General features: G+C 42.0%; 1 protein-coding gene across 4 annotated transcripts in view; it reads left to right on the top strand.

Moving 5' to 3' along the window:
• Nucleotides 1–13,424, top strand: part of LOC139755847 (inactive ubiquitin carboxyl-terminal hydrolase MINDY-4B-like) — a 104,571-nt gene extending 91,147 nt beyond the window's left edge. For all 4 annotated transcript variants that reach the window (XM_071674461.1, XM_071674460.1, XM_071674462.1 and 1 more), the window contains 8 exons: nt 4,057–4,280; nt 4,832–4,997; nt 5,981–6,046; nt 6,875–6,945; nt 7,522–7,666; nt 9,084–9,289; nt 9,399–9,524; nt 9,812–13,424. In XM_071674461.1, coding sequence (XP_071530562.1) covers nt 4,057–4,280; nt 4,832–4,997; nt 5,981–6,046; nt 6,875–6,945; nt 7,522–7,666; nt 9,084–9,289; nt 9,399–9,524; nt 9,812–9,860 — 1,053 coding nt within the window. In that variant the 3' untranslated portion in view covers nt 9,861–13,424. The remainder of the gene's footprint in view (nt 1–4,056; nt 4,281–4,831; nt 4,998–5,980; nt 6,047–6,874; nt 6,946–7,521; nt 7,667–9,083; nt 9,290–9,398; nt 9,525–9,811) is intronic.
• Nucleotides 13,425–15,193: the final 1,769 nt, after the last annotated feature.

The following is a 15,193-nucleotide window of genomic DNA, read 5'->3' as shown; positions in this document are numbered from 1 at the left end:
AGTGTTCCTTCTCCCGTGGACAGTGGGTTCACCCTCCCACCATACCAGGCTCCTGATAGGGGAGCATGGCACCATTACTGAGCTCGGGCAACAGTCGAGGGCATTATGGTGGACCTTGAAGGAAGGATTACTACCTAGTCTGAAGATCATAATCCATCCGTTACATTCTCCTCTACAGTTTATCTCTAACAAATTAATCCTACGTTGCTTCACGTCGCATTACTTCAAGCTGTGATGCGAACCCATAGCTTTGTCTTTAATTGTCTCACTGACAGAACTCAAACTTTCCTGCGTTGACCTGTGCTGATCTGAGTAAACAAGGACACCACCAAACACTAAGTTTGGTCTGGAAGGCTTGCTGATACGTGGCGCCGAACCAGATGGGTGTGACCATGGGTGTGGAGGAGCCGGTGATCAGAAACATCGAAGTATCCAAAACCTGCCGAACTGCTGTGACACTGTAGACGCCTCAGCGACACGAGACAACAGCTTAGGCAGGTCATGGACAGAGTTGGTGATGGTAGTGTCGGTGCCTTCAGTGAACGTTTGGACTGACGTACACACGTCACGAGAAATTATGAATGACAAGTTTTGTCTCTCCTTCATCTGGGTTCACAGCTACGTGCACCAGACGTTGCCAAACGTCATGTATCTTACATAAATACATTTGACTGTCCTGGGATTTCATGATGATAGCTGTAATCAACTGACAGCCACAAATGACTGTGAGGCTTATGAGTGATAATGATGAGGCTTCATGAAACAAGAATCACGGAAGGATGGTCTTGCCTCACAGGGCTAATTGTCATGTGGCCTCTCTCTCTCTCTCTCTCTCTCTCTCTCTCTCTCTCTCTCTCTCTCTCTCTCTCTCTCTCTCTCTCTCTGCTTTCTTTTTTTCGTGTATTTTTTATCTTATCTATTTGCCTAGCTATCTATGTATCTTTGCAACTATCTTTCTATCATTTCGTCTTTCTATCGGTTTATCTTCCCATCTTTCTGTGTGAGGTGAGGGTTTCTGATCCCACGACCCGCGAAGCACGCACGACACAACCCAGGCAAGACAGAGAACCATTAAGCGACAGTAAGAATGAAAATCAATGGGTCTTTTAACCACTTAATCATCCAATCGATGTTGACATTTTTCTTGTGTGAATTGCCCCTCTGACGAAATTTACTTACCTTCACTACGCTAAACTGTAAGTTAAACATCAAGTTTTAGAAAATGGTCTAATGATCTCTCCTTTCTCGTCAACGAATCGGAGGCGACTGAACTGATCTACACAATAAGCCTTAATGCATATCGTTTCCCTCAGAGAAACATGATGAGATACAACAATAGCAACGTCGACATCCTCCTAACATATCATCAATTGTGGTCATAAATGTATTTTGAAGTAAAAACTGAATGTCACTGTCAGTGACGACAATATTGAGCGATAATTTGACGATACCGTCACAGAAATTTTCAGTAAAATCAACACAAACAACAGTGGCAGTGAATCAGTGAAAATTACAGTAACGCTAAACGCGACAGTTTCATTTACTAGAGGGAGGAGCCAGCGTGTTGTCAACAGAGACCCTCCTTCCCTCCCTCTCTCCCTCCCTCCCTCCATCACTCCGTGCCCTCCATCTTTATAATTAATTTCGTGGTAGCGTCGATACTCTAACATGGGGTCTCCCCTCTCTCTCTCTGGGTCCTCACCTCGCCGACGAACACCCGCTATTCAATGTACTCTCCTCCAGGTACAATAGACATCCCACGTAGTCCTACAAGAGGCCGGTTCTCCTAGACCTACAACAGTACCCTCTCTTGTAGACGTACAAGAGCCCCTCCGGATCCCACCCGTCTTAGATGGTACTCGATCCATCGACACCTGTGTCTCCAAATTATGGATTCCCCGGGGTTCTCTGACCTGAGCTACCCAATGTACACCTTGGACCCAGGACCTTGGTCCGACGTCGGTGTCTAACATGCAACGTGCACAATACAGCCACAGTCCACCAGTGACCACCACCACAGCCACAGTCCACCAGTGACCACCACCACAGCCACAGTCCACCAGGGACCACCACCAGAGTCATAGTCCGCCAGGGACCACCACCATTTGCCATCACATACAACAAGGACCAGGGTTTGCCATGGAGGACACAGCCACAACCTGTGAACGACGAACGTCAAACAGCCAGCAACAATGAGAGAGGGTGGGAAAATCCATACCCATGATGCCTTTACTGATACACTCCACCCCACAACCTCCCCTTCCCTCCACCTTCCACCCCCACCGACCCCCTGTTCATTTGTTTACTTTTCCTGCCACCACCAGGATGACTCACCGCTTCCTAAGCGTCGCCACCCCTTCCCAGAGGTTGACTCTTCCCCACAGGTGGCGCTAGACACTGTTGTTATTCACTTAATGTGTGAGAGTCATCTGTTGCATTTTGTATGTCTTAAACAGAACATTTCTTTTGTCACGTCTTTCACTAATACGTAACTCCCCTAACAGACGTCCACTCTCTTCATGTTCTTCTCTATCTATACGTCCCTTTTTACACCTACTCCTCCTTTTATATGTTCCCATTCTCTCTACAACTCTCCCTTCGACACGTCACCATTAACCCATTCATGTCCCTTCTACACCTCCTGCTAATTCTACACGTCCTCTTCTCCATAAACATTTTCATACACTTTCCTCTTTCTCTATACGACTACTTCTACACTTTCCCCTTTTTACAGGCTCCTCTCTCTCTAAACGTCCCCTTTCTAAATGATGATCTTTCTTTCGTACATATGTTTCTTCACTTTTCTTTTCAGACGTCTTCCTCAATATACGTTCTTTAGGTCTCCATCTTTGAGGATGTCTCCGTCCTTGTCCACTTTCCCTCGTTCTACACGTCTCTCATCCTCAACATGTCAACATCCTTTAGATGTCCATCTCACTTCTACTCGTCCGTTTTCCTTCTACATGACCCACTGTCTTTTACATTAATCCCTTTTGTGTCTAGCTTCTACATGTTTGCCTTGTTGTACATCTCCCATCTTTCTATACACTCACTTCAGGCCAGGAAAAATGGGTACCCCGTTTACAGAGTGGGGTGGTTCCCATTCTGGGAGTCGGTCATTCATCCTTGACCTGCCTGCTGAGCCGACTGGTTACCTGATGTAGTGAGGATCGGCTGTCTTTGTCTCGCTACACTGCGCCGCCATAATCATCATCATTATCTCCGAAACAGAAGACTGAGATTCCATTATGGCAAACTTTCATGTGTCGTCGTCTGATTAACCTGGAAGACAAGGAGCCAATCTGGGCAAATTTCCATGAAGGAGTGCTGGTGTTACCCAGACCTTTAAGAAGGCTACGCTACTTGCAGTAACAGGAAATGTAGCCTCATTTGGAGCAAGAAGCTCGTTGACGAGACTGAACAACTGCCAGTGATACATCCTCACCCAAGGTGACCTCTCTCTCGCGGTGTGACCTCGAGCAGGTGGATATACGCGTTCCACTCGACACACACTGCTTAATGGCTAATGAACAGAATGTTACAGGACGTCAGAGCCCCAGGAACAGGAGATCTTTCAATTATGATTAAAATATTAATACTTGATTTGTTCTTATGCTACTACTGTAGACTCAGGTAAGGTGTCAGAAGCCTATTATGTGTAGAGTATTACAGTGAGGCTTTTGATCTGGCTTAGCCTTTAGCTTCATTCATGTAAGAGTCATATGCAAATTTAACCAGAATATTTTCATTATGAATTCACCAGAGTCAAATATACATAATAGTTGGTGGCAAAGGTTTTCATAAACTTGAAAGTAATGATCTTGATTTATTCTCAAGGAATTGTTGCATTATTGTCCATTCTATTTTTGTCATTACGTACAGTTGTAATCCTTTGAAGTTTCACTGGTGGGGATTAACTTCAGCCAAATCCATGATTGCCTGGATTGATAAAACTTGAGAAAACTTTTTTATGATAGAAATGTTCTTGTGTAACAACTGTGTATATGTTGCAGTGTCCCGTGTCATAGTCACACTTGTGTCGGTCTTCATTTCCAGGCACTTCGGACACAGGCGTTCGGAGTAGCAGACCTGCTGGGTCCTGTCGTGGGTGAGTGGCTGGGTCAGTCCTTCTGCTTCCAGGATGCCGAGACGACCCAGGCCTACAGCCTCAGGATGCACAAAGCCTGCACCAAGGGCCTGGCCATGTGTGTGCAGGGCTACATCCTCAAACACCTTCTCTTCAGCCGTCGTGGACCCAGGGTTATGGGGGACCCCGCAGCGTAAGTTCCATGACACACACATGTTCCATCACGTAAAGAAATTTGCTGGTGGAGGCCTTGCGTGACCTCTAAACTGTGACCTAATATAGAATGTTTGAACTGAAGACTCATGGTGACTCATGCTTGACTCAATTGTCAAAAGAATAAAAAGAAATTACGAAATGTTTTACTCATGAGCTGAGACTGAAAGAAAATAAGGTGTTTCACTATACATTTCCTGAGTCTTAATCAGATATTCCCAGATCTACTATATGTCTATTCATTGTAGTGATTTCCTTGACTGACACTGACTTTGTTGTTCTAAGTCGTAAATCCATCAGAACTGATCCCATCAGTAGTAACCCCAGCACCAGTGACCTCAGCACCGTTGATCCTAGTAATGATGGCGTAGGAATTGTGATCCCAATAGTAGTTATCCCAGCAATAGTGATCCCAGCAGTAGTCATCCCAGCAGTAGTGACCCTAGTAATAGTGTTCCCAAGTGATAACCTCCGCGGAACAGAGAGAGAGAAAAAGCTAGCTGAGGTAGTGTTACTGGTCCTACTCCTCAGGCTTCTACGAGCAACGACGAAGGCGCAGGAGGAGGCACTGGTGGGAGCACTCAGCGACATCCTCTGGAAGGCCGGGGAGCGACAGCGCGCCGTCCTCTGCCTCACCCAGGACAACATCTACATCACTGATGACACTTCCTACCAGTCGGATGGATGCACTGAGAAGGTATGACACACGACAGGTATAGTGTAGTTAGTCTACAGGCTCACGCCAGAGCTACGTGTCCTGAGCATACCTACAACAAGTCTTGAAATTACGGAACACCTGTGGTACACAAATACACCGCCTCCCACCGGTCCCAGTGAGGGATGCACGTCAGTATGATCCTTGGGTATGATGACGTGACCCTTTTGCCAGGGCAAAGGTCACGCCATCGTCCCAGAGTTGCACAGATATCCTCATGATACTATCTACAGTTGAGACGTCAGATTTACAAATAAATGTTGCTTGTTAGGGACTGCAGAGTGAATATGATGTTATTCTGGCATGAAAGATTCGCTCTTATCTATAAGATTGATCACTTCTGCCACGGTCCTTACCGTGGTCAACAAGTCTACACAACCATAACCCTTCTCCTTTTACATATATGATTACGACAGATCCGAAAACCTATGAAAATGAGCAGTGCATAAATACAAAGAGTATCTAAGACTTTTTCTCGTGTTATCTACGTAACTCGACATGAGCCTAATGCGTCATGACAAAAAAGAACGTCAAAATCAAAGTAAGAATACTTAACGCCGCTGAAGTCATTTACAATAATATGTGTATGTTATATTGTCGCCAGTTTATAGGCAAAAATATGAATAGAATGCAGCAGGTTGCCTCGAAGGGTCTTTTGTGCGATATTTCCCCTTGCGTACATCAACGTATTCATCTGCCTAACATAAGAGAAATTCATCAAAATAGCTGTTTTCAGATTAAACACTAAACTCCCAAACATCTTGAGAAAGTCTCCAATACAATCACAAACATCAACGTCAAAACCAGTTGAATTCGGTCCTGTATAACTTGACTGTTCTCCTTGACTTACTTCCACACGATTTGTCCACTTTACTGAATCCTCTTGGCTGAGATAGACCATGTCTTCCTAGAGCAACTTAACCTCATGTATGGCGTAAAACTAACTGAAAATTTCTCATTTTCAGATTCATACCTTTGAGTTCAAAAAGCAGGACGAGTTGACCTTCAACCTCAAGAAGTATCTGTTTGAGGTAAGATTTTAGAGGAATATCTTAGCTTGTCCTATGACAGAGGAATGTGCGCGTGGATCTTTGGGAGCCATATCATTCCTCACCTCCAGTATACGTGAGACAGATCATACTTCACCTCCAGTGTTTGTGGGATACCGATCATACCTCTGCTCCAATACCTGTGCGAGTCAGGTCACAGCTCACCCCTAGTACATGTGGAACACAGATCATACCTCACCTCCAGCACCTGTGCTACACAGATCATACCTCGCATCCATTCAGGTGACACTGGGCTCACCTTATAGTATCAATCATATTGCCCAAGAATCCCTTATATATGCGCTCCAGTCAGAAGCAAGGAAAATATATCCTTTTTTTAGGGAAAAGTTCCTTGGCGAAACTACTACTTTTCATCCACTGACGATGATCCAGCCTTACTGAAGGTGACTTTTCAATCGCTGTGTAACCACATGCAGGCGAGTCTGACTACACTGCCTTGTATCATTTGTATTTATGTATTTGTGGTCACTGATTCCCTGTTGTGATGTGCCGTCCGAGTGGCCAGGTTAAAGGGTTTTGTAGGCTGATATATAAAATGATTACAATAATACAGTTACAGCTAATTGATAAATTGCTAATAAGTTCGTCACCTCTTACACTTATAAACACACCAAACGTACATTCATATACCAAAATTGCTGTGCACACACACACACACACACACACACACACACGCACACACACACACACACACTGAGGATCTCTGAATTTCTCAGTGTTTTTCTTAGCTAAGAATGAATGTGTGGGTCAATGGTAACTTCGTACACTAATGTAGTCATGTGTCCACAGTTTCTGTCGGAGGATGGCAATGGGATGCTCCTCTTCCTGTATAGCGTCATCCTCTCCCGTGGCTTCCAGAGGTAAGTCACTCTCGTGAGTTTTTACCAGTGTCACTGTTGTCCTCTCTAACTCCAACCTTGAGGGAACCACTGTCGTAGGTTTACTAGTGTCACTGTTGATCTCTTCTGCACCACACTCAGATACTGTCACGGGTTGACGAGAGTGACTGCTGTAGTGTGAGTTTACAGATTCACGTAATTTCCTTTTCAAATCAGTTGATATACTTTATACCACATGAATCCTTGATGACGCTGAAAGTGCAGGTTGCATATCATATTCCTGAACACGAACACAAGTTGAGAAACTGGTAACGTAGGGATGTCATGCATGCATGGTAGTGTGGGGAATATCGTTCATGGTTAGGAATGTAAGGGTGTGGGTGGGGAGGTGTCAGCTACGGCTTGCTAGTTTTGGGAGCTATCTATGGTTGACAATACAGGTAATGTCGCCCATGGACGGTAGCATAGTGTGTTTAACCAGGTACTTGACTTGGACCAGGAGAAAGTCTTGGACCTTGTACTGGCAGGCTGAATGAGGCAGGCGCCTTGACCTGGATCAGTAGGAGAATGACCTGTTGACCATTGTCTTTGCCCCAGGCTGGCAGAGGACCTAGACGGTGACCGGCAGAGTCTGGCACTGACCAACACCATCCATCCTTGCCTGGCCACACTCCTCCTGACCGGTCGCGCCACCCGCCACCTCCACAACGGGATCATCTACGAGGGTTCCGAGCACACCATGGTTAGTATACAGATGTATCCATCTGTACCTCGGGTATACATGTATACTTCCTGCTAGGGCATCGCGCATACCATGGTTAGTATACAGGTCCAGCCATATGTACCTCGGGTACATATGTATACCCCCTGCCAGAGAGGACGCAGAGCATACCATGATTAGTATACTGTTCCAGCCACTAATACCTCACATAAGCCCACCATCAACTAGGTTTATGTAGTGTACGTCTTCCTAACTCGGGAGGTAAGACAAGGGATGGTATATATTACCACTGCATTTGACGTTCTGTGCCATCTAACAACTAACCATCCTCGTTCATTACTTCTTATGTTTCAGCCTTGCTCAGTCTCTCCCAGTGTAAGATATTTTTTCACATCCAGGAGATGGTATCTTGTCAATCCGAACGTCCGATTGTTTTGCACTGTAGATCCGTTTATGTAGTCATCTCATCAGTTTTCCCTCTCGAAGTAGTCACATGCTGATACTCGTATTCTTCAAACCTATGATGCCAGCCTGCTTAGAGTTAGGGCCATTTTGAACTTCATATTTCGACTTCTACTGTCCAGAATCGCACGTGTTTCATTCCTATTTCTGATTCATATAATCTTGTTTTTAGTTGTGTAAGTAAACCTTGTGGGTGTGCCTGTATGGTGGATGTAAATGTACACAGAAGCACTGGCGTGGCCGGACTCCATCCACATGGAATCACAAAGCGAGTGTGAAATGTGTCAGCGGGGAAGCGTCGTCATCACTGAGCAAAAAGAATTATAATCTCGTCAGGGAATCTCTCGCTGCTGACTGGCTCAGGCTTCGAGCAGAAGGAACACCAGAAAAAGGAGTCTCAGTGTTGTGTGTATAATCATAGAAATACTGAATATGGATTAGCTTCCAACCTTAGTACAGGGCTAATGTGTCATGCTCAATACTGATCTGGGATTAATGAATTCTTCGGAGATCAGGACAACCTGTAATAATGGGTTTAGATTATTATATGTCTGGAACATTTCAGAATGACTCGCTTCAATTTTATTTTTTCCGAGATTTCATGGCTAGAAGAAATACTATGAGATATTTTGCATTATAATTTCAGATGTTCAAGCCTTTCGTTAAATTATATTCCAATTTTGAAAGAATTAGTTTCTTGGCCTCAGAAATATCCTGAACTATCATTACCTGTATTTAATTCTCTTTTCCTATTTTTCTATGTTAAAAATAGATTTACTATAAAACCCCGATAGAAGGTCTTCACGTCCTGAATACGATTATATGACTGAAGTATTATTTCGGGGCCATTAATCAAGTTCTAAATTTAGCTGTGTAATTATTACAGGATTAGGAACAATCATGATAATTCGATTAACATTTGCATGGTATCTGTCGGCCACGGGAACCTGTCATGACCTCGATCTTCGCGTTGCAGGCCAAGCCCAAGACTGGCATCTTGACCCGGTCAGAGGTGGGACTTCTGGTGTGGCACCAGCAGGATCATCGTGAGGACCTGGGCAAGGTGGGGTCACGGCTCAAGACGCCATGCTTCCCCGTCTGGGTCACGCGCTGCAATGATTCCTACGGCCTCCTCTTCAACCCCAACAAGGACCTCACCAGGGACTACCACGCTGAGAACAGGTGAGCCTAACGTTATACTAAACGTTCCCTGGTCACTAGTGTGCCCCTCACACCTCAGTCATTGCCTCTCCCACACTCACACTTGTAACCCTGACCTCAACACCCACAGGTTCGACCTTTACTACTTCTCGAACGCAAACCAGGCGACGTCTACCATCGTTACCATCGATACTCGCAACCAGACTACCAGAGACGACTACCAGACACCAGCCATGGAGCATCTCATCCACACCAAGCAAGTTCTACCACTCAACCATTCTCTCTCTCTCTCTCTCTCTCTCTCTCTCTCTCTCTCTCTCTCTCTCTCTCTCTCTCTCTCTCTCTCTCTCTCTCTCTCTCTCTCTCTCTCTCTCTCTCTCTCTCTCTCTCTCTCTCTCTCTCTCTCTCTCGATATCTAATGACCTTCATACACAGATGTAGAAAGAAAAAACGCTTGTAATGACCAAAACTGTGATTGTATTAACGTCATATGAAAACGTATGATGTGATGTATTTGTGTGAGACATTGTTTCTGCGGCGCAGGTGGCACGGCGCAGATGTCAGCTGGAACGGGACGACTCCCTACGTGTAGGAGGCCTCGACTCCTGCCGCAGCATCCTGGGTGTTGGTTCTTGTGGCTTCCAAGTTCTCTCTCTCCCAGCACCTCCTCTGGCGCACGCCTACCACTGCTGCAGCAGCTTCGGCTGCGCTTCCCGCTGCGTCTTGGCCACTTCCATGCCTTGGAGTCAACCGTCTCATCCTCTCCTTCATTACTTGTTGCTTTCTTTGATTGATCTCATCTTCTTACAATCCTCGTCTTCTGAATTCTGATTATCACTTGTTTCTGAGATCATTTTTCTCATTAACCACTCGATGTAGGCATCATGAGCAGTGGACGACCCACCTGTACCAGCGACCGAGGTCACTCTCAGTCTTGGGGCTGACCCAACTGTGGCCGCTGGTATATAACATTCTTACCAGATGCATCTAAGGTTATCCCAACTGGTCTGTAGTGCATCAGGTTATCGTATGAGGCTTGGGTGCTTAGTTGACGTGATGGTCGAGCAGACCAGGGAGGCTTGGTTACATCAGGTGAAGCATGAACGGATTTAGACAGCGCTTGGTTAGTTAGATGGTTGTGGTTAGGTTGATATGATAATGTTTGATTGCATAAAGCATGACTAGGTTACATTAAGTTTGGCTAAAATAGATGGGGATCTGTTAGGTGTAATCAAGGAGTTTTACAATCAGTGAAAGTCTAGATATTATATGATTAGAACCCAGTGAAAGAAAACCAATCAACCATCACCACACCTACTTTATGTATTTAAGATTAGCTTGGATAACTTTAGTTACATTTGGTAATGTAGAATTTAGATAACTGTTCGGCCGAAAATATCAGCGTCAGTAATAGTGCTTTCCATCGGGGATACTTGCCAGCTTTTGGTCGCCCCGTGGCGGTACAGCCTCCACCCTTCACAACCATAAACAGCAAGCGTCCGTCTACCATACCTGTAGCCAACATGGGGACACCTTCTGTCCTGTTCCATGCTCACTTTCTAAACCTGACTCTTGCCTCCTTAGGAATTCTGGTGTGTTTTCTTTTTCTTTTCTCTCTTACGTCTGAGGCACCAGGTGTAGCGTCATTCATTTTCCCTGCAACTTGACTTTTTCCTAGGCTTGCATCCCGGCCGTAATCATCGCTGCCTGCCAGCCTCCTGCCCTCTCTGACACCCCTTCAAGGATCACCTGGGTGGATGTGAATATCCACAAATCTATCCAGACGATGCTATTGTATTAGAAAATATATAACCTATATGACACACCTTCCATCTTAGGCTTACATTGTAAGAGTATTTCCAATTGGAGATGTTTAGCTTTCTGTATAGTACCAGTGACTTAAGATTATCTTGATAAATAAGATAGGAACAACGTGTTGGGGAGACGTGTTACTAAGGTATCATGGAGGACAAAGTGTTATATAACCAGCATTGGATTGTTAAGTCATTGCTAACATGACCTCTACCCTCTAGGGTCACCAAGCAAAAAACTTCATTCTTGTAAACTTGTCATGGAAAAGTATTTGTTTTGATTGTGTGTTAGATGTGCATATGTCATGGAGTATATCTTAATGGCAACATTAAGTTCGTAATGTTTAGATATGGATGTACAGACTAGAAAGTCTTAGTATCTCAGAAGGTCATTCGCAAGATGTTTTCCCTTACACTTTCAATATCATACACACTTGCATGCATGATACATGCATACATGAATACACACATATGTTTATATTTACGTAATATCCATATATACGGACAGAAAAACAGACAGATATAAAGTTTTACTGTATTTCCTCACTTATAATCAATAATCGTCGCATCATTTTCAGTCACGTGTTGATGTTTTGTTTCTTTAAGTCTGACACTGAGGCATGACCTTACCAGAGAGAAACACATGTGTTTCGTGTAACGTTGGACAAATATCATTTTTCATCAGCTATACAAATATAGCTACACCTCTCTTCCTTATGTCCTTATCATCATCATAAAGCTCCAGGAGCCTCTCTATGGGGTCCTGCAGCTTAATGTCTGTGCTACAATCAGTAACAGGAAAAGGATGGAGTCTTCGTAGTGAGGAGAAGAAGAAGACAGCACTTAATGCAGCTTTGATTACCAGATTAAAGAGCGAGCCTGTAGTGTTATAACTCAACACTAACGCTTCTTACTACCTGGAGAACCTGGGAAGGATTAAGGCTTTCAATCTGCCCTGTTATTCACTTATGTTAACTGAGGGACGATCTAGTTAGTAACTAGCCCTACATGATTCCACTAGTCATACAATATTTTATGATAAGTTTTCAGGCGCAGAGTGTTTATTGTTGTCGGATAATCATTGGTAATGAAGTGATATAACCAGAAATATGATAACACTGGCAGATAGGGCTATAGCTGCGAATGTAGTGTTACCAAGAGCTGTGTTCACTAGCTTGTTCTGAGCGTATTTCTGATGACCTGATTCTGTGTGTAGTTCCATGATCTGATGAGTGGTTCGTGTCTGATGATTCATAAGTTTTCAGTAAAACATGTATTGTACAACTCATCATCATCTTTTGAACTTGGAGTGTATGAATGAGTAAAGCTACTGGCTTGAAGGAGTTAACTTACTATTAGATAAGCTGGTGTGAGAAAATTAACCTACTGTTAAACAAGTTAGTCTAGAGTTAAAATACTGTTGAACAAACTAGTTTGATCAATTTTACTTACCGTTGAACAAGTTAGTCTAAAGGATTTAACTTACTAATAAACAAAATAGCCTAAACGAGTTCATCCTCTGTTGAACAAATTAGTACTAATATTTTGGCTTGCTGTTGAACAAGTTAGTATGAACGATTTGAGCTGTCGTTGAAGAAGTTAGTATGAACGAGTTGAGCAGTCATTGAACAAGTTAGCCTGAACACATTAGTTTAGTTATGAACAATCTAGTCTCAGTGAGTTAAGCTATCATTGAACAAGTGAGTTTTAACGAGTTGAACTATCGTTGAACAAATTTGCTTGAATAATTTAAGGTAACATTGAACAAGTTAATGAGAAGGAGTTAGGATGCCGATGAAGAAGTTCCGTTCTAATGATGGAATTAGCAATTTTGTAATGTGATAAAGAAGCTATTCTATTTTGGTGATCATCATTTCGCTTCAGATATATTTCAGTACCATACTGATGCTGAAGTATCTTGATCTTTCATATGAAACATGAGATGGTCAGGTGTTCTTATCTATGTAATACATCACAACTGTTTATATTTCAATATACATATATATATGATACATATCCTGGTAATGATCTTACGATGGAGAACCTTGTGGTCGCTGGCTAGACTAGAATCACTGGAGATTTTATTGCTTTACATTCAGATCAAAAAATCAAAAAGATGCAGGTAGGAAAATATACTTATACAAGAACTCAGGATTTCCGTCCATAAATAATTTTACTGTAGTTCTTTAGCTCCTTACTGAAGCCATCCTAGGTACTATGCAAACTACAGGTATTTGCAAGTTATTTTTAAACTTTATGTAAGACTGAATGTATCTTCCTACATGTGTGACTTTGCATATATATATATATATATATATATATATATATATATATATATATATATATATATATATATATATATATATATATATATATATATATATATATATATATATATATATATATATATATATATATGATACAGAATAAATAGCCTAAAAACACCGTAGAAGTTTTTTATTGACAAACCTTGTAAGTCTTTGTGGTCATATGTCGGTGGGAACATCATGACATATGTTGGCTCCCCACACATACACACAACGCATTACTGTGCCAACCCACCACACGAAGGGACCAAGGTTCGAGTCTCGCAGGGTGTAACCTGCTCACAGCCGACTCAGTCATTCATCGTGCCCTATGGGGCTAATCGAGGCAAGGGTACCTGACATTACCAGCGAAGTACACGTGTTTATCAAGGATAAGACATCTTATATGCAAAAGTAACTACAATGGCCAGGATAAAGAAGTTACCCTTTTCATTTTTCTGCTTTATTCTACAAGGTCTATATTGTCTAAAAATATACACTATCTGTATATACATAATACACATATTACGTATGTATATCATACGTCGTATACCTCATGTATCTTTAATCACCATGTCATCATTACCGATTATTTACAAGTTCGAGTATCTACACCAGATATATACTTTACAATCACATATTCATAACAAATGTGGATTCATAGATACAAAAGCCATATCTAGGTATCTACAGTGGATATCTTTATAGATAAACAGATATACCAACCATAGATATACATCTATGGTGGATATCTCTATAGATACTAAAGATAGACAAACCATATCTAGGTCTCTATGGTGGATATCTTTATAGATACTCAGATACACAGATCACATCTACGTATCTGTGAGGGGTTTTCCTTGAAAAATTCCCGTAAAATCTGAGCATTCCCACAAGGCTTTGTAAATAAAGAGAGAGGCGGGAGAAGGAGGTGGGATGTAAATATTATCAAAGTGATCTAATTTTTGTTATTTACACATTATCTTACATGGCTATAAGCTCCTGGCTTTATGCTATTTCCGACTTTATAGAACAACGATTTGTCATTCAAATCTATAGAATATATATATATATATATATATATATATATATATATATATATATATATATATATATATATATATATATATATATATATATATATATATATATATATATATTGGACGTCTTAATGTGCGTTTAACATGAGACAGTAAATATACCCTGATATCTATGTTTATGTAACTCCATGTAGATAGTGATAATTGATAACACTATCTAGTACTAAAAGTGCTAAAGCACTAAAGTGCTGGATAAAAGTCCACTAATATCTCTGATAAAAGTCTGATATCTAACAGAACTTATACTTCATTGATTATATCTAATAAACATAATCTTTGGAATCACTTCTCAGATACTGATGCTATAATCCCATGTATATCAACTATCAAATGTCCTGAAAGCAATGATGCAATAATTTCAAGAAGTAATGACCATAATTAGCAATTACAGCCAGATAACTACTAAACGTAAGTATGTCCTAAAACTTTTATGAACACTACAATCAAAAGCCAAGGTAATTACACCAAAGGTAACAATCTTCAGCACTGGTATCAAGGTATATCACAATGAACTCTTTTACCCTGTCAGATATCAAGATAACACCTGCATTACTCACGATTATTACAGTAATCCCTGCTTGGCTCGAAAGTAGTAACTAACTGGTATTCACACCGCGCTAACCTATGTAGTCATTTGTGCCTAAGTAACTTTTGTAAGTAATCATGAACTACAAGTAATTTATGAAAATTATTATATATGTATATATA

Source organism: Panulirus ornatus, chromosome 20 (assembly GCF_036320965.1).
Source record: "Panulirus ornatus isolate Po-2019 chromosome 20, ASM3632096v1, whole genome shotgun sequence".
In the NCBI taxonomy this organism is placed as follows: Eukaryota; Metazoa; Arthropoda; class Malacostraca; order Decapoda; family Palinuridae; genus Panulirus; species Panulirus ornatus.
Note: the sequence above shows the minus strand (reverse complement) of the source record. Positions and strands in the feature narration are given on the sequence as shown.